The following is a 26,453-nucleotide window of genomic DNA, read 5'->3' on the forward strand; positions in this document are numbered from 1 at the left end:
GACGGAGCCCTGACCCTGTGGGGTCTGACACCATCTCTGGGTACGTAGCGTCGGGACAGAGTTGAACTGTGGGATGCCCGGCTGGTATCTGAGAACGGCTTGGTGGGGAAAGAAGCCCCACATCCAGATTGGGTGCAGAACATTCAGGATAGTCACTGAGTCACCTAACACCCCCCCAACAGCACCCCAACCATCCTCCCCTGTTACCGCCGCTGAAAACTGAGGCCGAAGTGGGCAGGTCTTGTCCAAGGACTGTAACATGTAAGGGTAAATCCAGGTTCAAAACTGGACCCAGTTTGTGAAGAAATTTCCCTTGTTTTTAATCTCAAACACCACCATCACCTCCGCTGTCGTCACCATCGTCACCATCACCACCTCCACTTGCCAAAGGAGGCTTCGCAGTGGTCACCCCTGGGCAGCCCACAGTCGCCCTGGCCGTGCGGTCGTGGCCCGGGCACCACTCTGGACTTGACAAGTGCAGAGCGCAGACAAATCATCATCCCAGATCTGCCCAGAGGCTTCTCCTGGAGGGAGGGAGACAGACAGCACAGCGGGATCAGGTTGAGAGCAAGGGGGGCTGTGGGGGGCGGGGGAAGGGGAGGGAGCATCTAAAGGCTACCTGGGACAACCAGGAGGGCTCCCTGGAGGAGGTGGCAGCCCCTACATGGGTTGAAGAGGAGTTTAAGGAGCCTTCTGGTGACGGTCTGGGGGCAGGAGATCTAGGCAATGTGTTTAAAATAGAGCATGAGGGGTCACTGAAGACCATCTGTGTGTCCGGAAGGGGTGGTGGGGGCTGGGGGCTCAGTGCAAGTGGGTTTGCTGAGGGTGGGGTACAGGCACTGTGCTCCTGAGACCCTCAGGGAGGTGCCTGCAGGGTCCGTTGGGGGCAGGCAGGCATTGTCACCTCATTTTACAGATGAAAACCCTGAAGCTTCTGAAAGGAAGCCACTCGCCCAGCACTGGAGTGGAGCCTCGGCCTCTGGCCCCTCACTCAGGCTCCCTCTTGCTCATCTCTGTGCCTTCCCTCAGGCTGGTCCCTCGGCCGGAGACGGTTCCATGCACTGTCTGCCTGCTCATCCCTGGAGGCTCGGCAATGTCTGCGCTTCCACTGCAGGGGGCAGGGGTTCGACCCCTGACAGGGGAACTAAGATTCCGCATGCTGTAAGGCCAGAAAAAAAAGTTTAAATAAATTTAAAAGGCTCAGCAATGGCTGCCCTTCTCCAGGAAACCTTCCCTGAATACCCCCGTCTGGTGCTGGCCTCCTTGGGACTCCCACGGCGCTAGGCTCTTGTCAGTTTCAGGGGCATCTTCCCTGGAGGGCAGAGTCACCCTGTGTCTTTCTGGACCCCCGGGCTCTGGACAGCCTGGCCTGCCCATCAAACGCAGGTGGTGGTCCCCCTTTCGCTGTCACCAGTGCCGTGAATGAGCCTCTGTCTCAAAGGAGTGAGGATGCTGTGCCCGGAGAGGCTGGAAACGCACCCATGCTCTCCCTGCTGGGGTGGAACAGCAGGCCCCCCAGCTCACGCCTCTATCTCTGGCCTCCTCCAAGCACTTGGCCTGGGGCGCAAGTCCCAGGGGGCGTGATGGGAGCTTTAGGGCCTCATAACGTCTGCACCTATTTCTCTGGGCTCTTAAAAACTCGACCAGAAAAGAAGGCCCTTTCTGTGGCCAGAGAAAGAGGCATCTGCCTGTGGACCCTGACAGCCAAACCACCGCAGGAATTTACCTGCTTTAATAGCCCAGTGGCTCACAGGGCCCCAGCTGGCCTCATGGGCAGGACCGCAGATCCTATACAATTCAACTGCAAGCCCGCCCAGCGCCCACTGCGAGCTTTCAGTACTTTTCTCTCCTGGGTCAGGCCCAGTTCTTCCTGGCTTGGCTCCGGGAGACCATCTTCACCAGCCTGGAAACCAGTTAGATGTGTGTGTTTGAGGTATGTTTGTTTGCACCACGCTATTCCCAGCCCCTAAAATCTTCCCCATGTTTTCTCCAGTTTCTGGGGAGAATGTGGTAGAAGCCCCAGTCCCCCAGGAAGAAATGGGGTGGCTCTGCACTCCCGGGGAGATACCACAGAAACGGACAGAAGCCGAGGGCCGCGGGAGCCCCAGATGGGGGTGTTCAGGGAAGACTTCCTGGAGGAGGGCAGCCATTGCCGAGCCCTGGAGGAGAAGCCAGGCAGACAGTCCAAGAAACAATCTTCCGGCAGGGGGGCAGGGACCAGTACCAGAGAAGGTGCGGAGAGGACTTGCTTGGTCGTCTAATGGTCAGGTCTCCAAGCTTCCACTGCAGGGAGCACGGGTTCGATACCTTGTTGAGGAACTAAGATACTGCATACTGTCTGGTGCGGGCAAATAATTAAACAAAAACAGAAACACACACACTCACAGAGAAGGTTTGGAGGTGTGCAGAGGGGAGGAGGGAAACTGTGTGTGGACCCCAAGCCCAGGCGCCTCGGCATCCATTTTTGTCCACCGCCCACCAGGCAGGGACGGCAAGGGCGCCTGGCGCGCTGAGGTGGCTCGAGAGGCGGGGAAGTCGTGTGGAGTGAAACGCAGTGCGTCCTGGGAGGCAGGAGCTGCCGGTCCCCGTGTTCTGGGTGGTGGGGGAGGGGCGTGGTATGCCAGCAGGACCCACTTTCCCAGAGGCAGGGCTCCGTTCTGGGCCCCAGGCTGGATCTTGCCCTGTCCACCCACAGGGGTCCCAGCTGTCCCCCTGGAAGTGGAGGAGGCCAGCGGCTCCGCCATCCACACGTGCGCACCTGCTCCCTCTTTTGCGCACAGATCCTCGAGAGAGGCGGGGCCGTGGAGCAGAGCAGTTTCCGTATTACAAGCGCCCTGGAGATGCCCCAGTGTTTGCAGTCAGAGCCATTCACGGGCTGATGCCTCTCATTTACGGGGGCCCTTAGTGTGTGCCCAGCCCTGTGCAGGGTGACAACCAAGGCAGCAGCGAGCGTTTCACGGATGGGGAAACTGAGGCTCAGGGTCACAGAGCCTGGGGCCCACAGCCCCCGTCTTCCCCCCAGCCCTCTTTCCGCTTGCTCACCAGGAATCTGGGAGCCGGCTGTGAGGGGCCTCGTAAGCACCCCGCCCCACCACCGCTGGGGTGGAGGCGACGGCAGCGGGGCGGGGGCAGGGCGACAGGTGCTGAGGAGGGAAGCAGGCTTTGGCAGGCCAAGGCGGGTCTTTCATTCGTTCATTCACCCAGCCCTTCATTCATTCAGCATTACGGGGACGCCACCAGCGATAAGGGGTCACAGGGCATCAGTGTTGACCAAGGCCTCAGCACTGGTGACAACCTCCCATCGCACAGCTGAGCAAACTGAGGCTCGAGTTTTCCAGATGCCTTGGGAGAGAAGCCGGGACTGGAGACGGCCCTGATGCCCTGGGTGCTGCCCTCTTGTGGCCTTGTGTGCATCTCAGGCTGAGATGAGGAGCCTCCGTGGAACCTGGGTCCGTGTGCCCTCCTCAGGGCCCCGCACGGTGGGATGGGTGCAGGCAATGAAGTCCATGCCTGAGACCCCAGCCCCAGGGTCAGATGCTGGCTCTGCCGGCTGCAGCTACAGGAGCGGGGGCAGGGCAAGAACCCCTGGCACCCCTGCCACGAGAGCTCAGAGACCCTGGGCACTGCGGCAGTGCACTAGGGCTCCAGTCCTTGCTTGGCCACTGGGTGACCCTGGCAGTCCTTTCCCTCCCTGAGTCTCAGTCTTCCCGCCCTTAAAGCAAGGGGTTCTGACCAAATACTTTGGCCACGAGTCAAAGTCTTTGCTGTTCATGAGTCACCTGGGGTGTGGGGTAAGAATACAGGTTCCCAGGCATCGCTGCGGTCAGGGGTCAGCCCTGGTGCCCTGGCTTTTGGTGCCCAAGGCAGAGAACAAACACCTCATTGCTTTTAGGAGATCAACCTGGCAAATAGGATTATGGCTATAGAGATGCAGTTACATTTCAGACAGTTAATCCAGCTTCTTAAGGATGAGTCCCCGGTGCAGAAATGAGCTTCCCCCCTCCCAAATGATGGGCCAGTCATTCTCTGAGAGGCTGGGAAAGTGGGTGACTCAGCTCTGTTTTCTAAAGAATACACTTTGCTTAAGAGGCGTGAAAAATGCATGACATTAAACGCAGGGGCAGGGTGACGACCAGGAGACATGGAAGTGTCTGCATTCGACAGTGAGGCCTCGCCGGCACCTCCCGGCCCTGTGTCAGTGGCTTTTCCCAGAGCAGCCCGGGGTGGGTCTGACTCAACCCTCTTCTCATGCACAGGGGTGGCTGGGGGTGGGGAGGTGGGGGTGTCGACCTGCTCCTTTATTTCTTCAGCACAGACTTTCTGATCTGGCTGCAGGCTGGGGCCCAGCTGAGCCCCAAGGGAGGAATGTCTGGACAATGTCTGGACATCCTGGATCCAGGCTGGGTGGATTCAGGATAGAACATCTGAGTGGATCACAGAGTGGGTGGGGAGAATTGGCGATGGTGTGCTCCAATATCATCTCCCCATCTGCCTTAGGAACAATTTTACCTGGGCCTAGTGCTGCTCAGCTGAAAGATTACATTTCCCACCTCCCTTGCAGCTAAGTATGACCATGTGACCAAGTTCTGGCCAATGAGAAGTGAGTGGGAGTGTCCAGGAATGGGAAGAGGCATGCCCTTCTTTGGCCCTTTTTCCATCCGGCAGCCTGGAAAGCAGATGTGATGGCAGAACTCGGGCAGCCATCTTGGAGTCTGAGGTGAAGGAACACATGCTCAGGAAGGCGGAACAATGAGCCGGCAGGACCCTGAGTCCCTGATGACATGTATGGCCCTTATACCAGCCCTAGTTTGCCTACCTCTAGACTTCTTTTATGGGAAAGAAACTACACACATTTATCTTGTTTAAGCACTGCAGTTTTGAGTTTTGCTGTAATAGGCAATCAGTTTTGAGTTTTGCTGTAATAGGCATTCAAACCTAATCAGAACTGGTATCGTGGGGAAGAGCTCTTGAAGAAGAGAGGACAACATGAAAACAAGAGGAGTGATCAGGCTGAAGGCCTGCAGGTGGTTTGAGTGGCTCACATAGGACCAGTGGATGACTGGCCAGGCCAGGGCAGGACCTGCCCTGGGTACAAGGTCTCCTGCACTAAGCTAAGGGGCTCGGGCTGTACCCTCTAGACCAAAGGCCTAGAAGGGCCCATAGGGATCTGATGAGTAGCATGGGAAGATGTCAGACAATGGGCATGGAGAGGACTGCGGTGGGGACCAGAGTCTAAAGGGGTGTGAGGGACTGCCATTAGTCCTCCAAAACCCACTGTCCCCATCTCCCCTGGTCTGGGTGTGTGTGTCTACCTGTCCTAGAAAATGGAAGCTGGCCCCAGGCAGCAGCCCAGCCCACGACCAGGGTTCCCGGCCCCCTGTAGCTGAGTGTGGCTGGAGACCAGCCAGCATCAGTGGAATGAGAGCAGAGGCAATGCAGATGCTGTGTCACTGGCTTAAAAGGAAATTGCTTATTTGGACTTTTCCGCCAAGCGGGAGCTCAAATGTGCCCGCGCCCCTTTGAGCCTGGCTGACTCAGCCATGGCCTGGGGATGGACAGAGCTGTCCATCAGAGCAACAGGATGGACAGAACCTGCATTCCCCACACCCCAAAGTCCACATCTTGTAGCTTAGACCCCCGGTTCTCATGAGAATGTCTGGAAACACTTTTGGTTGTCACAACAGGGGGAGGGAGGCTATAAGCGTCTCGTGGGTGGAGGCCAGGGAAGCTGCTAAACAGCCTACAGTGTCCAGCACAGCCTCCCCCCCACCCTGAGAATGGTCCAGCCCCCGAATGTCCAAGGCGCCACTGTTGAGAAACCCCAGCTCACTCAGGCACCCGAGTGCATAGTGTTTGGCCCTTAGCTAGGACAAGGTTCAAGGTCTTGGTCTGGATTTCAGTGCCCTTTATGGCCTGACCCAGCCTAAGGTCTCAGGAGGTCAATGGTCGGAGTCACGCTGTAACTAGCTGTGGAAAGGAGAGGGACAGGAGTTCCAGGTGGGGAACAGCATGGAGAAGGCACAGAGGTGGGATCAAATCATGGGCCGCAGACTATTGCCTGGACTCCAGGCTGAGTGGCTTTAGGGCACAAGCCAAGAGCCCAGAGTGAGAGGGGCTCAAAAGGCTGGCCTTGGGGAGAGAGCAACAGAGAGATGGTGAAGTCCGGGTATTTCCTGTCATGCTAACGAAGCAGCCTCTGGTCCAAGTTCTCTAAGCGTTTTTGTTTGTTATCGATATATGCTTGTTTTTTCAAACCAGGAAGGAGTCTTCAGTTTTTCTCAATGCCTCTTTGGCATCCTTGGAGATGAGCCTGTGACCTTTCTTCTTTGACCTATGGATGGAACATGCTATAGTAATTTTCCAATATTGGATCACCCTCGCGTCCCTGAGCAAGGCCTCTCTGTGCCTCAGTTTTCTCATCTGTAAATGCGGTGATAACAAAACTTCCCTCACAGGGCTGCAATGAACCATAAATGACTTACTGACAGAGGCTGTGCTATATAACTGTTTGTTCAACACAGAGCTTTAAGTGTGCAGTGGACACTGGTTATTCTTCCCACCCAGCATTCACTCCCTTCTTCCATTTTTTTTTTTTTTTTGAGCCACTGCGGCCCTTTTTTCAGTCTATGCAATTGGGATGGCAATGACCCCAACCTGAGCTCCAAATTCTAGGCCAGTGCTTCCCTCTCCAGCCACAGTGACCAGCTAAAGAAGAGGCATGTGACCCAAGCAGGCCAGTCAAAGGCAGTGACAGGCAACCCTGGAATTTTGTTGGAAGCTGGGAGAGAGAAGTTCTCTTTTTCTGTGGTTATCAACCTGTAAGGCAGAACCCTGGAGCAGTGAGGGGCCACTGCATGGAGAGGGCCTGCCTGGGAATAAGGCTAATTTCTAGGTAAGCAGAATTGACAGAAAGAGAGACAAAAATCATGGTAACTTTATTTGAGCCCTGGATCCAGCTGTACCTGAAGTCACACTGCCCTTAGACTCTTCAGTTATATGAATCACCGTTTCCCTTTTTTTTTTAAATTGCTTACAGCTTGGCTTCTGTCATTTGCAATGGAAAACAGTCCTGACTAAATCAGGAATCAGCAAGCTATGGCTGGGGGCCAAATCCCCAAGCTAAGAATGGATGTTACAGGGCTTCCTAGGTGGTGCAGTGGTTGAGAATCTGCCTGCCAACACAGGGGACACAGGTTCGACACCTGCTCCGGGAAGATCCCACATGCCGCGGAGCAACTAAGCCCATGCGCCACAACTACTGAGCCTGCACTTTAGAGCCAGTGAGCCACAACTATTGAGCCCATGTGCTGCAAGTACTGAAGCCCACGTGCCTAGAGCCTGTGCTCTGCAACAAGAGAAGCCACGGCAATGAGGAGCCTGTGCACCACAATGAAGAGTAGCCCCCACTCACGGCAACTAAAAAGAAAGCCCACGCACAGCAAAAAAGACCCAACACAGCCAATAAAATAAATAAATAAATAAATTAATTAATTAATTAATTAAAAAAAAGAAAAAGAAAGAAATACATTTAAAAAAAGAAAAAAAAGAATGGATGTTACACTTTTAAAGAGTTGTAAAAAGATTAATAAATCAAAGAAGACTATGTGATAGTGACTGCATGTAGCTCAGCAAAGCCTAAAATATTTACTATCTGGCCCTTTTCAGAAAAAGTTTGCTGAATCCTGAACTAATACATTGCTAATAAAAATTCTTAATCTCAATACCCAGTTCACTTACTTTCATCTTTCCTTTTAGTGATGAAAGCAACGCATTTGCCTCTGAGTATGGCTTTGACTGCCTTCTGCAAGTTGTGGCAGGTAGTAAATGGAGGTTAATTTCCCAACCATCTTCGCCCACCCAAGTACTGATATGGGGACTTCTCTTTCCATACTCACTGTCTATCACGGCCCCCACCCTCTGACCTGTGGGGCTTCTGAGTATCCTGGGTCTTTGAAAAGAGTGAGGAGAAGGTGTTTGCGCAGGGAAATTTGGATAGGGAGTGAAAAGGCCTGGGCCTTGGCAGACATCCTTCCACTAGAAAATTCACAGGTTATGTCCTGGCAGCTACTGAAACAAGTTTCTTACTCCATCTCAATGAGAAAAAGAGCTGCTCTAGCTAGGGCCACCAATGTGGCCCAGTTTGCCTGGGACCATCCGGTTTTAGAACTGAAAATCTCTCATCCTGGGGATCCCCTCTCTCTGGCAAGCTGTTAAGTAGCTCCTCCACCTGGGCAAGCATGTGGCATTCTCCTGAATGGTGCTTATCCTTGGTATTGGATGAACTTCCATGTGATGGATCATGTCCACGTAACTCTCCAAGGACTGGCCCAGATGTCCTCCCAATGCCAACCCCTAGTCCTTCCCCTCCCTCTTCCCTTCCCACCCCAACCTTGAAGGTCACAGCCCCTTTCCTCTCCATCTCATCCAGCCCAAGGGGCCTTCCTCCAGGAGATGGGGCATCCATCTCTATTCTTCTCCAATTCTAAGAACTCTCAGCTCTTAGAGGCCACCTGAATTCTTTGCCATGAAGTTCCCTCCATCTTCAAAACTAGGAATGGCATGTCAAATCCTTCTTGTGCTTCGAATCTCTCTGCCTGCCCCTTTGCCACAAGCAAATTCTCTGTCTTTAAAGGGCTCGTGTGATTAGGTCAGACCCGCTGGGATAACCCTCTTTTTGAAGAATTTAAAGTCAACTAATGAGTAAACGTATCACATCTTTTGCCACATAATATAACATCATCGTGAGCACGATATCTCATCACATTCACAGTCTCTGGGATTAGGGCAGGACATCTAGTGGGGCCGTTAGGGATTCTGTCCACTGCACTTCCCCTCCTTTTCGGGCCCTCCTCACATACCTTCCCTCCCCTGGGGTTTTCCCAGCACCATCAGCAACTTCCTCATGGCCTCCTGTCCTCCCATTGAACTGGGGCTTCCAGCAGCAGGAAGTGAATAGGTAGCCCTGCACCCTCCACTCCATGAGGCCCAGGCCCTGCCTCCCTAGATGCTGAGACATGCTCTGGGCCTGATGGGCCCGGGTTCACATCCGGGCTCCACCAACTGTGTGACTTTGGCCAAGCACTTCCTTCTCTACCTCGGTGTCCTCATCTGTGCAATGGGTCTACTAGCACCATTTCACAAGGCTGTGTGAGGCCCAGTAGATGAGCACTTGCTGCTTATCTAGAAGGGGCCCAGCACACATTCAGTGTCACCTCAGTAGGAGTTGCTGGGGTTCAGGAAACACTAAACAGTGAAGCCAGTCCCAAGATGCAAGAATGAGGCAGGAGAAAGCGCACGAAAATGGGGTGTGGCCAATGCGGGAGATGGTGGTTGAGCTCAAACTCCAGGTTCAAAGGAGCGGATGTCTGGTCCCTGCTCTCCACAGCTTAGAGCACAGAGATACAATACTGATACAGCCCTGATACGATCAGTCACAACTGTAGCTGCCTCCTGGAAAATCTTTCATGCCATAATTGCCTATTGAGACTTTACTATCTGCCAGGTTGTCTCTTATCTTGGGAATAGGACAGGAACCAAAGCAGATGTGGAGGTAGTCCCCATGGAGCTTACAGGCTGGTGGTACACAAGAAACAAATAACAACACTTTGTCCTCAGTGTCACAAAGGGAACAGCAATGCTATGATAGAGAACACCGGTGAGTATGTTTGGGGGGAGGAATGTGAGCACCCCTCTGATGGGGACATTTATGCTGAGGCCACACAGAACCAGAAGAAGAGCACTGTGCCAGAAGGTACAGCAAGTGCAAAGGCCCTGGGGCAGGACCAGCTTGATGTCTTCAAGCAGCAGGAGGAAAGACAAGGGAGAGGAGAACAAGGGTGCTCGTGTGTGTGTGATGAGGTTGAGGGGCAGGTAGGGGCCAGAAGATGCCAGGCTGAGGCTGCACAGACAGTGCTCGCCACGTGCCCGGCACCGCCCCAGCACCTTCACCTGGGTTAACTCACTCAAGTGTCAGAACCCCACGAGGTGTAGGTGCTATCGTTTTCTCCATGTAGCGATGAGGAAACCCAGGCTGCAGAGCTTGAGAGCTTTGCTTGAGGTCATGTAGGGAAGGGGCGGCTGAGGCCATCGACCCCTACTGAGCCCAAAAGTGGCCTAAGACCCATCTGGGGTCCCCAGGACACCCTGACTCTGGAGGCTTCTGTCCCTGGGCCGTGGCAGGTGGCTGTATTCATTGAGCACCAGACCCCCATTCCCAGCAGAAGCACCCCTTCCACTTCCACCCAGTTGTTCCCCCCTCAAAAAAACAAACAAACAGATGCGGGACCCCGGGAGGCAGACACTGGCCACACCCTGTTCAGGATGATGGGAGCTGCAATTCCATTTGGGAGGAGGGAGGAGGGACGGGGCTGGGCGGGGGGTGGGGGGTGTCCCTGTCTGTGTCAGCAGACCTCAGAGCCCTGGAACCAGCCCTGGGGACCCAGGCTGGGTAGGAACCTCAGGCCTGCTGCCTGCACGTGTGTGCGCGCGCGTGCGCGCATCCCCACACATGCTTGCACGCACACACAGGGAGGGGAGTCACAGAGTCTTCCACACCAGATTTGCCCCATCCTTGGAGCCGTTCAGGGACCCTCTGGGAGACGCCCACAAGAAATCGGGCCGCTCTGGGGAGCTGCTTGCGGGCGGTCACGCGGGCGGTGCTCGAACCTGGCCCAGCGGTAGCAGCTCCGCCGACCTTCCTCTCCGGCGCCGCCTCCCTCCCGCGGCCGGCAGGGGGCGGCACGACGCTGCGCCGCTGTCCCCCGTGTCCCGAGACGCGCGGCCCTGCCTCCGGGTCTCCCGGGGAAACCGAGGCACGGGGCGGCGGGCCGGGCGAGTGGACCCACCCAGGCGTCCCGCCCGCCGGCCGTAACGCGCTCCTCTGCTGGCCCCGCCGCGCCCGGCTGGCCCGGGAGGCCCCCCCGACCTCGGCGCCGGGAGCGGACCGGGGGCGCGGGGCGGGGGTCCGTGCGGATGAGGTCGGGGCGGTCGCCAGGCCCCGGGCCGGGAGGAGGCAGCCGCGGCGGGGGTCATCGCTCGAGTCCCGCCGCGCTCCACGGCCCCCGAGGACTCACCATTATCGGAGGCGGGGACTGAGGCTGGGGGCGCTGGGGGCGAGGTGCCAGGGCGCGGCGCGCCGTCCGCCTCGCAGCGCCGGGACCCGGCGTGGCCCGAGCGGCCCGCGACACCCCCCGGCCGCCCCGGTCTCGGCGCGCCCTCCGCGTGGCCGCCGGGTGGCAGCATCGGCTCGCGCGCCCCAGCTCCTCCCGCGGCTGCCGGCCGCCGGCTGCGAGGGCTCGGCCCCACCCTCCCGTCTCCGGGGCTCAGCTTCCCGGTCCGTGAAATGGGGTGACATCTGGGGAGCTGGGACGCAGGGCACCCTTGGGGGGGGTAGGCTGCTCTTGTCCTTTCGCGTCTTTCTGTGCCTCGATTTCCCTGCTTGTGCGTATCGTCAACGTCCCTTTCCTCTGTGAACGCTCTCTACCTGCCCCGCTCCGCGCAGCTGCACCCGTCCGGCCTCTGATCCTGGGGCCGAGGAATGGCCCGCGCCCGGGTCGTGGCAAAGGTTCAGGGGATTTGGAAGGATTAAGAGAGGATCAGGAGCTGGGCGTCGAGAGGGATGGCGGTGGGGCGGGGTGGGGGAGGTGGACTCTGAGTTAAGATCCCCGCTGGGGCTCGGCTAGGTGGGCCCAAGGGTGACTGGAAGCAACAGGCCTCCCCCCACCTCTGGCACTCTCACTGCCACCCCAGCAAGTCTTGGGTCTTGTGCTTCGTCCTCGGGGACTAGGTGCTTCCCAGTTCCATCCACTTGCCTAAGAGGCATCCAGATTTGTAGACGCTCGGAGCAGGACAGGAGCCTGGTCAGGACAGTGCTTAGGCAGAGGTCACCATCCTGCCCTCTCAGAACAGACAGGACTTTGGCCAGCAGCCAGGTCTGCCCGTCTGGGTGCTCACTGCCCAGGACTGAGCCAAGTCAGATCACTCTGGTGTGCAAGGCACCACAGTGGTTCTGACCTCACCCTCTGGTCACTGAACAGTGAATACTGAGCCCAGCATTGCAGAGGAGATGGCGCAGACTGAGGGGACCAGGGGCGGCAGGGAGAGCTGTGATGGAATCCTTGGGGTGGGAGCGTCCCACGGAGCCAGGGAAGCTCCCTCAACATCCTCCTATCCATCTCCATCATGGTGCTTAGCCAAATGGCTTCTGTAGGAGGTCATCTGAGCCACCCCGCTGCATCTGTCTGACCCTTCCCTGTCCCTACTCTGAGTAGGCGCCACTGGCAGTGGTACTGACAAGTGTGGGGGGACCCTGGGCACTGCAGGAGGGCTCTGATCAAGGTCTGTGGGGTTGGCAGAGATGCCTGGGCTAAGGGTGTGGCCCTGGGGGACCCCGGGTGGATAATTGCTGGGGGTAGGGGAGAAGTGCCCAGAACTGCGATGGGGGTGGGTGGTCTCTCCGTCCCCTACTAGAAACTGGAAGCCAAGTGACTACCAAAACCTGAACCGGCCATTCCCCCGGCCCCCTCCCCCCACCCCCACCCTCGCGGGCGCAGAGGAGAGGCTGGCCCCTCCGCAGGTGTCTCTTCGGTGCCGCACCCTTCCCCGCGCAACCCCCCCTCCCCACGCACCCAACCCTCTTCCTCCCTCCCAGTCCCGGCAGGGCGATCGGAAGGGAGCCGGCCTGGGGAGGGGGTTCCGGGGGATAGATGCGTTTGTGTGTCACGGGGGAGGGAGGAGAAAAGGGAGGGGAGAGCCCGCGAGCGAGGGAGAGAGAGCGCGCGGCGAGCGAGGAGGGCGGGCGGGAGGCGGATCCTCCTACCTGGGGCGCGCTCGCTCGCTCGCAGCTCGCTTGCCGGGGCCGCGAGTCACCTGGGGAGGCCGACAAGTGCGGACACATTGGCCGCCGCAGCGCTCGGCGAGGCGCGCACGGCCCCAGGCGGCTGCGCCCAGTGGAGGCAGCGCCCGCCCGCCCGCCCGCCCGCCGCGCTCCGCCTCGGGCACCGGCCGGCGCTCGTGGGGACCCGCGGTCACTCAGCCCCGCTCCGAGGCTGCGGCCCCCGGCCCAGGTCACTCCCCCAGGCGCACGCGGCGGCGGCGGCCCGGGCTCACCATGGTGGCAGCGCGCGCCGAGTGCCCGCGCGTCGCCGGCCGCCGGAGCCGCAGCGCCGGCTGAGAGCTGTCCACCGAAGCCCCCCGCTCCTGCTCGCTCCTCGCCCGGCCCGCGCGTCCCCTCCGGCCGCCGCTGTCTATGGCGCAGCCCCCCTCCCTGGATCATGCACAGAAACTTTCGCAAGTGGATTTTCTACGTGTTTCTCTGCTTTGGCGTTCTCTACGTGAAGCTGGGGTGAGTAGCCCCGTGGGCAGGGGCCGGTGCCCAGGATCGGAGCAGCCAGCAGGAGCCGCTTCCAGGGGTCCCCGAGGGGACGTGGGGACCGGAGGGGAGCACGGGCAGCTCTCGGGGATCCGGGGCTGGCCTGTGTGTTGGACGCTCGCCCCGGGCCGGCAGAGACGCAGCCGAGCCCTCTGAGCGGCGGGTACACCCGAGGGACGCCCAGCCCAGGACTGGAGGAGGGAGAGCAGGAGGCGCGGGCGGCCAGGCTCGCGGGTAGCGGCGAGCGTGCCCGGCGCGTACTTTCACCTGTTTGGGCTCCAGGCCCCGGGGGTGGGACGCGCCTTCCCTCCCCCGGGCTGCACTGGGCGCCGAGCCCGGGCCGAGCGCTCGCCGCCTGGAGGGCGCGCCGGGGCGGGGGGCGGGGGGCTTCGGGCGGCCGAGGGCCCCGGGCGGGCGGGGGGCGCGCACCCCGGCAGCGAGCGCGCAGGCCTGGGCACCCGCCACGGCCCTTCGTCTCTATCCATCACCCGGACGTGTTGAAATTACCTTGACAACTCGTCCGGCTGGCTCGGGATGGGCCGCACGGGCGGCCCGGCCGCCTCGGGCTCGGTCCGGGCCCCGCGCCCCCGCCCGCCCTGGGCCCTCGTCCCGGCCCCCTCTCGCCGCGCTCCCCCTCGCGCGGCCCGGCGGGCGGGCGGGCGCCCGGCGGGCCGCGCTCGCTGCTTGCTGCAGTAGCTGCTCCGAGTCGTATTTCCACATTCCTGAACCCAGCCGAGTCCTTACCTGTTGAGCTGCGATCTCCTTTAGACAGAATCTGTCTCGGCCTTGCTCGAAGTGGAGGTGGGGGGGCAGTGTGACCGTGAGGGGGGTGCTGTGCACCTCGCCCACGGCTCCGCGCCCCGACGCGCCCTGCACGCCTACTGTGCGCCGCCAACGGTGGGAAGGCAGGCCGGGTCCGGCCGCGGGCAAAGCTGGTGAAAAGCCCTAAGGGAGGGCCAGCCCCGGTGCCGCCGGCCGAGCCGCGGCCTCCCAGGCGGAGAGGTAGAAGCAGACCTGAGAATAGTTTCATCCATCGCCCCTCCATCTGTCGCCTACTCCGCCATTTTACAGATGGAGAAACTGAGGCCCAGGGCCGGCAGAGACTGAGGCCAGTGGCCTCAGAGGCAGGGCTGGAAGCTCCCTGTCCAAGCCTCAGTTCTGCAGGCCTGGGCGGGCGTGTCTGCGGCTGCTGGTGGCTCTGTTTATTGTGGGTCTGTGTGTAGGCTGTGTCCCTGGGTGTTTGTTTATGGGAGGTGAGGGTTCAGTGCCCGTTGAGTCTGCTGGGGGGTGGGGGTGGGGTAGGGAGGGAGGCACTGTTTTCCGGACCCTCCTGAAGCCTCTGCATTTGGTGACTCCCCTTGTGCCCCCTAAAATAATAGGCAACCCCTCATGAGGCTTGCCTTCTGCTGCCTGGTTCTCGGCACTGAGGCCTTCTTGCCTTCTGGCAACCCTGGAGGTGAGTGCTTTTACTCTTCCCGTTCGTTTTAAGAACTAGGAAGTGATGGAGCAAGGGAGGCCAAGTCACTGTCTACGAGAGTAAGTGGCAGAGCTGGGACATCCACCACTGACCACTCTTCCTAACAGGAGTCATCTGAATGCACCCCTTCCCCCAGCTGCAGGAAGAGCTCTCTGAATCCGCCCCACCTCCCCCGCCCAGGACAGTGGAAGGAGCTGAAGGCGGTGCCGGCCTGGGCTCCCAGGGGTGGGGCCAGGGCTTGAGGTGATGTGATTGTGGGTAGTTTCCCCCTTGCCACTCCTTCCTGAGCCTCCTCGTTCCCTTCTGTAAATGGGACTGCAGCTCGGGCTGTTCTGAATAGGCCAGTGTCTGAACAGAGAGAAGCCAGCAAGTGAGTCCCAGCCTGTGCGCCCAGGCACCTGTGCCAGGCTCTCTGGGAGTGCATGAGACAGCCAGGCAGTGGCCCTGGCTCTATCTTCTGCCCCCTACCAAGAAGCCCTGGAGGGGGGAACTCCTCCTCCTGGCATGCCCCCTGAAACATATACTTTCCCAGTCCTGGGGGGGGAGATGATGTGGTCTCCCAACACCCCTGTGGAACTAGATCTAAGAAAGCCAGAGAGTCACCCTGGGACCTGCCAAGGAGGGGGGTGGGCGGGGAAGGAGGAGACTCAGCCCCTGTAATCACCACATTGGTGGTGTTTGTATTGGAGGGAAGGAACCTAGGCTACTTGATCTAGGCTACACAAGGTGGGGAGGAGGGGCAGCTGGGCCAGATGTGACCTAAGGGGTTAAATGACCTGGAAGCCCGGTGGGTGCATAAAAATAAGGCTTGGAGATCCATCCTCTCCCTCACCCCTCACTGGGTGGCTTTGAGTGAGCTCTTTAACCTCCCAGCCCATCTTCTCTCATCTGAAAAGTGGGGTAACGGCAGCACCTCCTTCCCTGGGTGCTGGGAAGGTTAGTTCTGAGGGCCTTCGCTCTGGGGGTGGAGGGGGTCCAAATAAAGTCAATCCTTTCTTGTTGTTAATGATCTCACAGGCACCTGGGGACTCCTCCAGACAGTGTATTCCAGGGCCACGAGTCCCAGGAGCTGGGATTTCATTTTATTTTATTTTATTTTTTGAGCTGGGATTTTAGAGTCATAAAAGTTCCAAGCAGGGACTTCCCTGGTTAAGACTTCGCCTTCCAATGCAGGGGGTGCAGGTTCAATCCTTTGTGGGGAGCTAAAATCCCACATGCCCCCCCCCCCCGCCCCGGCCAAAAAACAAAGCATAAAAAAACAGAAGCAATATTGTAACAGATTCAACAAAGACTTTAAAAATGGTCCACATCAAAAAAATCTTTTAAAAAATGAAAATAAAAGTTCCAAGCAAATATCTGAGATTGTATGTATCGGGGGAACATTCCGTGATCACAGCCCCCTCCCCCAGCCCACACCCCCATGTTTATGAATGTTCAGGGGGAGCTCCCCTCACCCCCATCTCTACATGTGCAGCCACCACGCGCATGCCCCCTAGCTGGGGAGCCGGTGCAGATGTGCAGCCTCTGGAGAGCCCCTGTGCCAGCAGGAACGGAAAACTCAGCCCTTGAAATCGTTTTGCGGATAGGGCTTCAAAAGCAGATGCACTTTGGATTTGGGGGCAATTTCAAAACACATGGCTTTGAGGAGTCACAAAGTGCCTGCAGTCCTCACTTTGAAACTGAGCAGCCTCCAAGCTGCAGCCCTGGAGGAGGCCGAGCTGGGGCGGGGAGGAACCATCTGGAACCTGGGTGCCCTCTGTCCCCTGGAACTGGAGTCATGAAGTCCCAGGATGAGCCTTGCTCCATGCCTGCCTCCTGCTCTTGGGGTTCGGGAGATGCAGAAGGGCCCAGAGGGATGAAGGTGGAGGAAGCGGCCCCCTCCTCCTGGATGGTGGGCGAGAAGCCAGGAAATCCACTCCCTCCGGGGCCATTGGCCATACTGCACAGACCTCGCTTTTTTTGTCATCTTCCCTCTTTGTGCCTTAACTCCTGCCTAAGGGATCTACGCTGCATCTAGAGAGATACTCATACGTGGCTCGGCTTGGCAGACAATAGGAGGTGGGACTCAAAACCCTGTGTTTTGGGCTTTAAAATATCACTGGAAGGAGGACTGTTCAGAAAAGTGTGTTCCTGTGGGTGTGCTCCGCCCTACACCTATCCCAACCAACCTCTCAAAGGAGAGCAAAGCAGTGAGGTGAGGGAAGCCAGAGTTGGGGCCTCTGTGCACTTGTTGGGGGTCTCCATCAAGTGCACAAGCTCTCCAAAGAGACTCAGAGGCAGGACCCTGCAGAGACACCAGCGTGCTGGTGCACAAGGGAGCCCTAGCACACTGGGCCTGGTTGGCCGTGGCAGTGAGTGCAATCGACCCACAGTCAGTCTCACCAAACCCAGGGGCGCACGCAGGCGGAGGCGCAGGCAGGCAGAGGCGCAGCGAACACAGTGCATTTAGGCGCACACACCTGCGCCCTCACAGACGCGCCCACGCTCCCGCAGGCACGCACAGGCACACACAGGCGCGTGCAAGCACACAGGCGCACACATCGCCCAGCACAACACCAAGGGGAGCGCACGCCCCCGCGCGGTTACCCCGCGGTGCCTCCCCCCAGGTGCACCCTCCAGACCGGGCGGGAGCGACGTGGCTCGCGGAAGTTGGTGGGGGGTGTTGTCCGAGCCAAGACCGTTTGGGCAAGCCCTGGAGGCGGCTCCCGCCGCACGCTTCGGTCAGCCTTCCCTTTAAAAAACCCGCCCGCGGAGGAGGCGGATGTAGGGGTGGCCCGTCCAATGGCAGCCGCGCGCCTCAGGAGACTTGAAGACGTGAGCCAGACCAAGCGACAGAGCTGGTTCCGACCGATCGACGGACGGAGGGCCCCACGGCGGCCGAGGCGCACTCGCTGCCCACTGCCCGCTCCCGGCCCGGCACTCCAGCCCCAGCGCCCGCCGCAGCCCGAGCCCCAGCCCCAGCCCCAGCGAGATGCGCGGCCCTGGAGGCGGGGCACGGGCCACCCCTGCGCCGGGGCCCGGGAGCGCGGGTCCCTAGCGCCCCGTTCCGCCGCCCTACCTCGGGAGGGCCGCGGAGACCCCGGCCTCGGCCGGCTCACGCGCGCTGCCCGCGGGGCCTGCCCCCACCCCCCGCCAGGAGCGCCGGCCCACCATGCTCCTGCTGGCGGCGCGCGGCGCGCTCCTCTCCGTCTATTGCCCGCAGATCTTTCTCATCCTGTCCAGCGGCAGCTACCTGTGAGTGCCGCGGGTCCCGCGCGGGGTGGGCTGGTGGGGGCCCCCCTCCCTGGCCTCCCGCGCTGGAACTGGGCGAGCAGGGAGCGCGGCAGTGAGGTCCCTGGGCGGGGCGCCGGGCGGCCGGCGCGCGCGGGAGCGAGGCTGCTTTGGGTCCCCTGGCCGGCCTAAGCCGCCAAGGTTGAGGAATTGGGGGGCGGCTGAGACAGTAAGAAGTTCTAGCTTTGAGGTCAGAGAAAGGATGGCCCGCTAGAGGCCTGACGGCGCCCGTAGACCTGGCTGCGCGCAGCGGGCGCGAGGGCCGGAGGGCGCGCGGGCAGCGCGGAGATTCCCTGCGCGTCCCAGTTGAGTCCTGGACCAACGGGATGCCCCTCCCTATATAAATACACGCGGCCCGCACGGCCGTGCCACACTCTAGGGAGCCGAACACACACATCTGCTCCGCCGCGTACACACTGGCACACACGTGCACGCCGCGTCGCACCAGACAGCACCCAAGCTGTCCTCCGAGGTTGCTGTGGTTTGGCGCAGCTTCCCGCCGCGCTGAGCGGCCGGACCCTCGCCGCGGCCGACTCCTCATCTGGGGCGAGGGGGGCGCGCGGGGTGGGCGTGCTGCCGGCCGAGGTGCGCCCAGGTGTCCCGGCCGAGGCACCGCGAGGAGCTTGGCCGCGCGTGTGCGTCGGGCTGGGCAGCGCCCGCCGGGCTCCAGGAAGCTCCCGGCAGGGCCCGACCGGGCCCAGGGAGCCGAGGGGCGCGTCGGCGCAGCGGTGGCTTCGCCGGATTCCTAATGGGACGCATATGCTCTGGCCTCCGATTTAAAAAGACGTTTGATTTATGGAACCGCCGTTTGGGGGAATTTAAGCTGGATGCTACTGATTAAACCTCAGAGCCAGCTCTCCCTCCCCTTCTCGCCTCCCCTCCCCCTCCCCCTCCTTGACACGCGGGCCACGTCCGGGGTCGACTCACGCGGCCAGAGGGGGCAGCCGCTGGCTTCCCGCTCCCTGCGCCACCCCCGCCCCCCGCGCGGCCGCAGTCCTAATAAATCGCCGCGCCCCTACCCCCTTTTAATAGAGACGCAGCCAATTTCTCCTCCAGCTCCTAGGAAATTACTATCCTACCAGTTTTCCTTCTATAAATAGTCGCGCATCTTGAAACAAAAGTTCGCAACCGCAGCCAGATGCTGCGAGGCCCGCGGTTTCCCGGGCTGTGGGACATAATTACAAGGTCCAGGCGCAGAGAGCGCTCCAGGCCCGGCGGGCAGCCCCGGCTGCGGAGGCATCGCCTGGAGTTGGGGGGGGGTGCGGGCAGGCCGCCCCGGGCAGGGCGCGGAGGCTGGTGGGGAGCGCCTGATCACGGGGACTCAGGCGAGGAAAGTGCCAGGCCCGGGACTCCCGCTGTGGCGTCCCTCTTGGGTTCTGGATCGACTCAGGAGGTCTTGAAATCTCAGCCTCTGGTTCTCAGGGGTGGGAGGTGGAGGTCCCGAGGCCTCCCCCTCCCGAGAATCCCCAGCATGTCAGTCTTAAGCCTTGCTAGGGAATGGGAGCTATTCTGTGTAAGAAATCGCTTTTGGAGCCAGCTGGCTGAGGTTTGGCCTTCATGGGGAGGTGTCCAGGGGTGGGAAACCGGGAGTCATCCCCGGGTGGTTTGGAGTAAGGATCTGGGAGGAGGGGGTGGGCTGGGGGCTCAGGAGCTGGTGAGAGCGGGCCGCCTCGCCAGCCGATGAGGGACCCTGGGGCAGGTGGTAGCCAGTTACCTCCACTGACCCTAAGTTTTCCCTTGTGGTTGGCACCGCAAATCCAGGCCTGCGGTGAGTACCATCTGTGCCCACTGAGGCTTGCTCCCCAGTGTGCCCTGCCAGCTTTGTTGGCAGAGATTCTCCTAAGGCAACAGCTTTCCCTAACGTTCCTGGGCCAGTGCTGGGGTCTGGAGTGGGTGCTGGCGGGGAGGGCGGGGAAACAGACTCTGCCCCCTGCCCTGCCTTCAGCAACCCCTGCCCTGGGGTCCGTCCAGCCTGACCTGCAGCCCCCGGGGGGAAGAAAGTGCTGATGCCAGCCTTTCCGGAGCAGAAGCTACCTCCAGCGTTCCCGAGAGTGAGGGAGGCCCCCGCATCTCTGGGGTCTCCCCGCCTGTTGGTGGGCATAGGGCTGACTAGGCTAGGGTTGGGGGTGTAAGATGCCGTGGGTGGGCAGGGCCTCAGTGACGCAAATGAAAGTGAGTGTGGTGAGAAGACCCTGTGGGCCGTCTGTGAGCAGAGGCCTGAATGCAGGTGAGGCAGCCTTGCTAAGTGCTTCCATCGCTGTTGGGGGTCGGTGGTAGGGCCACCTCAGTAGCCGTCTCAGAATGCTCAGGAAGGTAAGCTCTGTGGGATCTGCGGATGCCAGGGGCAGGAGGGGCCCTGGGAAGAGTTCTCTTTCTGCTCCAGAGAACTTTCCAGAAGGCATCCATTGCTGGGATCACAAACGCTGGCGGACAATGGATCCTGCCCCTTTCCTCTGGGCTGCTCTCCCAGACCTGCATCCCGGGCTGTGGTCCGTGCACAGCAAATCCCAGATGCATGCCTGGGCCACTGCCACTGATCTGGTCGGACGGGTGTGCTGGCCTGGAAGAGCCCCGAGCCCCGGCCGGACTCTGAGCCTGGCCCGGTCAGCCATCCAAGGCAGCTCTGGCCCGCGCCGCTCTCCTCTGCTGTCAGAGCAGGAGCTCTCGGGGCCTAGGGAGGGCAGGTGGGGGACCGCAGGCCGAGGGGAGGGCCTGCGGTGCCGGGTCGGCTGGTCTAGGGGCCGGGTCGAGGCCTCGTGCCAGGACCAGCCTGGCCTGCTGTCCTGGGCAGGTCCCTTCCGGTTTCGGCCTCCCTCTCCCAGATGTGGGGGTTGGCTGCAGTGATACCCCCAGATCTTCCGGTACGCGTTTCTCATGGTGACCGCCGCTCTGGGGAGCCGAGTGAGTCATGGTGACGGGGCAGTTACTCACCGACCACCTGGCCGTCGGGGGTGAGGGGCGCTCACCACTGCCCTGCCAAGGCTGGGCCTCTTCCCGGCTCTGCTTCTGTGGCTTTATTGGTGGTGCCAACCGCAGTCCCAGAAGCTCTGTGGGCATGACCGTGGGGGGCGTGCTGAATCAGGCCCACCCCCGTGGCATCACAGCCCATGTGGGGGCAGAATGGGGCCACCGGCTCCAGCGAGGACAGGTTGCCCTGGGGAGGAGCAGCTCCTAGCCTAGGAGACTGTGTGTGTCCGGTGATGGGAGGAAGTCGGCTGTGGGGCCGTGAGCAGGTCCACGGACCTCTCTGGGCCTCAGTCTGCTCGGCGTCGGTCACTTGGAAACGAAGATCCTTCTGCCACAGGCTCAGGTCAGGCCCGCACACCGTTGGGATTCAAAAGCACGTGTGACTCTGTAGAGAGCTGTGCACGCCGGAGATCAGAGCCAGGGAACCTGACAAAATCTCAACCCCCAAGGGACCCCCCGTTCCAGCTGCAGGAGCAGAGCCGCTCCAATCACAGAAAATTTCAGACGTCACTGATGCGTCAGTTAAAGGGGGAAGTGGTGCATTTCAGTCATGACTCCTTTGCCCCTCTGTGTGTGGGGCAGGAGGGGCGGGAGGGGAAAGTGGGTCCCACGTGCTTCCTCCTGGGGCTGCATTAGGCCCTGAAGCTATGTATTGTGGCCCCCAGGAGAAGGGCCCATTTTCTAACCAGGTTTCCCTTCGGTCCTTGTGAAGCCAAGGGGCCTGAGGGTGACCCCGATGCTAGGTTCACATGTCTATTACTGCCTGTGTGCATCCTGGAACCTCAGCAGTGTCCTCTGTACAGTGGGGGCCATGGGAACAGTAACCTAGAGGAGGTATGAGACTTCCACAAGCAAATGCAGAGACGTGCTCTGCTGGTATATAGAAAGTGCTCAGAAGATGGGGTCATCTTCAGCTATTAGGAGCTCAGAGCCTGTCACAGGAGCAGGGAGCCTGACCCCCTGTGACAGAGGGAGGCCCTGTAGCTGTGCTTGTTCAGGAGAGAGGGATGAACTCTGAGATATCTTGGAGGGCTTCATATAGAAGGTGACACACTGAGAACAGGGTTTTGAAGGATGAATAGGAGTTGCCCAGGCTAAGCAGAAGCACAGCAGAGACTCCTAGAGGAAGGAACGATACTCACCGTCAAACACAATCACCCACGTTTCCTCTCCAGGTAGCCTCTCAGCATCTTGCTGAGGTGGGCAGACAGGAATGCCAGGGTCCAGGAGAGGCCCTTTCCTGAGATCACCCAGAGCCTAGGGTAACAGCCCTCCTGGCTCTGGTCCAGTAGGGAGAAGAGCCCCGGGATGCCCAGGGCCTTGGGGGTGGTGAAGGCTGGCGCCCTGGAATGGGGAGATCACCATGAAGGGAGGTGACTTGTTTATTTCCGAGGCCCTGACTGCATGTCGTTTCCTTTGGCTTCTCTGGGGACACTGTGGACACAGGCCTAGCAAGTCACACTCCTTGCCTCTGCCTTGCCCCCATGCTCATGTCCCCTGGAGTCTGATGCCAGCCTCGGGGAGCAGGGCCCAGGGCTGGTCAGCCTGTGGGGAGCCCACAACCCACGCTGGGAACCTGGGCTGTCGTCCACGTGCCCTGGATGCACCCGTGGGTGGTGACGGGCGAGGGGGTGGGGTGGGGTGGAGGTCTTGATTGTGGGGACGCAGACCCTCTGTCAGCTCAGGATTGGGGGGGTCCTAGAACAGGCCCCTCCGTGCACCTGTGGCCAGCCCCCTAAACTCTTGGGGCCTCGCTCGTCCTGGGGCAGACGGAGGGCTTCAGTTGGCTTCCCGGGGCCTCCGTGTTGCGTGGTCCTGGGTCCGGCTCAGAGCGGGCGCACCCCCCCGCCCCCACTCCCCCAGCAAGGGGACAGGAGGCCGGCGCCCTCCCTTGTCAGATGAAACCCCGGCCCAGGGCTCCCTCAGCCTGATGAAAGGGTCATTGTGTGGTGCGGGCCGCCCGCTGGCCAAGGACAAAACCACCATTTGTCCTCCTTCCCTGGCTCGGGGCGGGGGCCTCCCCTGAGGCTGGCCGGTGGGGCGGGGGTGGGCACAGGTGCGCTCCTCTTCCCTTTCTCCATCTTCCCGGTCTCCATCACAGAGCTGCTTTGCTTGCCCAGGACCCCTTCCCGTTCTGCCTCTCACCCAGGGCATCCTTATCCTCTGGGCCAGCCCCGCTGCCAGCAGGGAGGCAGTGAGCTCTCCAGCCCTGGAGGCATACAAGCAGATGCAGCACTGAGGGCCAGGGATGATGGGGAAAGCCCTTGCCTGGAAGGACGCCAGCACGCCTGGTCCTCTGGGCAAGGCAGCCATGTGGTGTGGTTTGCCTGCTCCGTGGATGGGGATGCTGAGGCTCCGGGCAGGTCATCCCGCAGCCTCAGCAGCAGAGCACAGAGCAGAGCTTGGACGCCTGCCCACGGATGCCTCTCCCAGCCTCGGGCTGGAGCAGGTGGCCTCTGAGGCACTGGGGATGCCAGAAGGGCTTGGTCTGAGGCTGTGAGTGGAAGACACTGAAATTCTGCAGCCCCTAAGTAGCCACTGCTGCCGCAGACCCTAAAGCCTGCCAGCTGCCGGGAGCGGGACCCAGGGCGGACTCCACCCTGCCCAGCAAGCAGCTCCCGGCATCAGCTGTGGTCTGGAAGGGCCCAAGTCAGCAGCCCTTGGCAGTCCCATCCCAGTGACACCTGTGGGCCTCCATCCCTTTCTAGAACCACCCTGCATGGCCATCCCTGCTCCCGACCCTTCTCCACGTGCCTCCCAAGCCAGAGATACTCCTTGTGCTAGAAAGCCCTGGTGCCATGCCCAGCTGGAGCTGTGAAGGGGCAGGCCCCTGGCAGGAGCCTTGGGAAGGGTGGGTGGTGGCTGCGTTCACCCTCCCCGTAGCACTCAGCAGTGCTGCCAGGGCGCCGAGGGAGCCAGAGCTGAGACTGAGGCCCTCACTGTCCCCAACTGCGAAACAGATGAAAAACCCTTTCGAATGGGAATTCCTCCAGAATGTACTACCTGCCCCCTGGGCCCCTGACTGGGGGGACACAGAGCTTTGCATTCCCCTTCTGTGGGACCAGGGCCCCTGGAAAGGCTTTGTCTCGTGGGGCAGATGCGTGCACAGCTCAGGGGTCTGCCTTGAACCTGCTCCCTCCCGGGCTGCCAGAAAAAGGGAGCTTCGCAAGGGCCTCCCACTTGGGAGGAACGTGGAGGTCAGAGCACCGAATGACCCTCTAGGTCATGCTCAGTGGGGCTGAGCCCAGGTTCGAACCCAAGTGCCTGACCCTTGGGTCTGCGCTGCCTCTCGCGGTGTCCTGCTGACGCAGGTTTCGTGCCACCAGCAAACTCCACTGCCCTCTAGTTCGCTGCCTGTAACCTCACATGGGGGCAGAAACCACCTCACCCAGCTGGTTAGAACTGTCTGTTGACCAGGAGTCGTGAGGCTCCGAGTGAGGACTTGCTCAAGCTCAGGGGCTGCCTCCACATTTAGATTTGGGGCCAGAGGGGCAGCTTTCCCAGGGGGTGAGGGGGAGCCAAGAAGCCCTCAGATTCCTGCCCTGGGTCCCTCCCTGCCTTGGGCCCTGACCTTTCTCCTCTGAGACCAGCTTGAGCAGAGAGGAGGTGGCCCCATTTTGTGGCCTCTGCCGGGTCGGCACGTGTGTGGTGCCGCGCGCCGTGGACTTGAGGCAACCTTGTGGGCAGCCGTCCCTTTTTCTGGACCTCAGTTTCTCCATCCGGGTGTTGGGCCTAGATGCTCAGGGGCCCTCCCCTCTCCTCCTGCCCCCCGCCAGCCCTCCCTAGCAGTCCGAGCCTGCTCTCCACGCCAGCAGCCCCCTCTGCCGCCTCTGTGCAGGTGTAACTGGGAAGCCGCCTTCCTTCCCCATCCTTGTGCAAAGCCCTGTGGTACCCACAGCAGGACCTCTCACAGAAGGTGACCTCTGACCTGGACCCTAAAGAATGTGCCGGAGAGAAGGAGAATGGCGGTCCTGGTGGTGGGATGACTGGGGTGGGGGGGGGAGGGCTGGGGGGATGGGGAGTGGTGACAGCTGCTTAGAGTGGGGTGAGGCAGCGGGAGGCGAGGTTGGAGTGGCGGCAGGGCAGCTGAGCCAGTCCTGGGGACCCTCGGGGGGACAGGGACGAGCAGCTTCCTCCAGAGCTAAGGAAAGACCCTGGGCGCAGAGTGGACGATGGGGGAGAGGGGAGGAGGCTGTCCTGCCGACCGCAGATGGAGGGAGTGCTGAGGGGAGGGGTGGACGTCCCGTGGTGCGATCTGCAGGGCTGATGGGAGGCCGAGTGTAGGAGGGGAGCCCTGTCAGCACCCAGGCCCTGAGAGGCCAGGTCTGCGGTTGTGGGGCTGACCGCTGCCCCTCCCCCCGCGCTGAGCACGGCCCTTGGCTCTCAGCTGGTGCCCAGTGAACACGTCGGATGGTCAGATGGCTGCTTGCGTGTCTGGGGCCCAGCGAGGCCCGCTGACCTGGTCAGGGCCCACTGCCCAGGGGTGGCAGAGGCCTCCAGGCCCCAGGTGTGTTGGCACAGGTGGGCACAGGGGGTGGTCTGAAGGGGGTGGGGCTGGATGACGGCCAGGCTCCCCAGACTCCACTCTCTCCAGGTGACTGTGGCGGGGGGTGGGGGGAGCTCTGGGAATTTCCAGGTGCTGCTGACACGCCCCCTCCGGAAGCAGCCAGCTGCATCGCCTTGCCGTCCCCATCTTCCTGGGCCTGTCCCGTGTCCTCTCTGCCCCGTCCGCCTGTGTTGGGCCCTGCAGCAGGCTACTGTGCTGGCTTGGTGGCCCCCCTGGACCAAACCCCTGGCACTGCCCTGGCGGGGCCGTCACCCCTCATGGTGGCACTGCTCCGGGAGAGGAGTGTGGTGTCCAGCATGTCTAGGTTCCACGGTGACCCTCCTGAGCCTCAGGTCCATGAAATAGGCTGGGGTGCCAGGCGCCGGCCCGTGGGGGTGCACAAGGAGTGTGCCTGGGGGTGGCGGGGCCAGGACCCGGCGCTGGCTGTGAGGCTGGTACCGTGGCGCACCGGACGGGGAATCAGCAGCCTTGGGCTCTGGTCACTCACCCTGTTCCTGGTTGTTCAGAGCACACGCGGACTCTGGATTCATCGCCTAGGGCATGGGGGACCCCGGAGACACTGGCCTGGAAATGCCAGCTGAGGGCTGTGTGGTCAGGCAGGGCTTCACTCCAGGCCGCAGCTCCCGGAGCTGTGTGAGGAGTGGAACCCTCCCCCCCGCCCCCACCCCCCGGCCCAGGGCCTCTCTTTCCTTTTGTGCAGCACCAGGAGCGAGGCAGGGTCTGAGGGCCGAAGGGAAGTCCTCCTCGACATCTCGCTTGTGCCCCGAGGAGTGGGCATCGGAGGGGAGGCTCCGGCTGACCCC

The 26,453-nt window shown here is 60.9% G+C and overlaps 1 protein-coding gene and 1 long non-coding RNA gene across 3 annotated transcripts in view; one reads left to right on the top strand and one right to left on the bottom strand.

Moving 5' to 3' along the window:
* Positions 1-307: 307 nt before the first annotated feature.
* LOC130856920 (uncharacterized) lies at positions 308-11,208 on the bottom strand. Its single transcript, XR_009054723.1, has 3 exons — positions 11,073-11,208; positions 905-1,159; positions 308-524 (listed from the first exon to the last, which is right to left on the bottom strand). It is a non-coding gene; the product is annotated as an uncharacterized LOC130856920 (long non-coding RNA).
* A 1,655-nt stretch (positions 11,209-12,863) lies between these two features.
* WNT7B (Wnt family member 7B) overlaps positions 12,864-26,453 on the top strand; it is a 51,789-nt gene continuing 38,199 nt past the window's right edge. Inside the window, exon 1 of one of the 2 annotated variants that reach the window (XM_057741963.1) lies at positions 12,864-13,342. In XM_057741963.1, the coding sequence (XP_057597946.1) occupies positions 13,247-13,342 (96 nt within the window). In that variant the 5' untranslated portion in view covers positions 12,864-13,246. The remainder of the gene's footprint in view (positions 13,343-26,453) is intronic. The other variant, XM_057741964.1, reaches the window with a different exon arrangement.

The sequence above is a fragment of the Hippopotamus amphibius genome, chromosome 7 (genome assembly GCF_030028045.1).
Source record: "Hippopotamus amphibius kiboko isolate mHipAmp2 chromosome 7, mHipAmp2.hap2, whole genome shotgun sequence".
Classification (NCBI taxonomy): Eukaryota; Metazoa; Chordata; class Mammalia; order Artiodactyla; family Hippopotamidae; genus Hippopotamus; species Hippopotamus amphibius.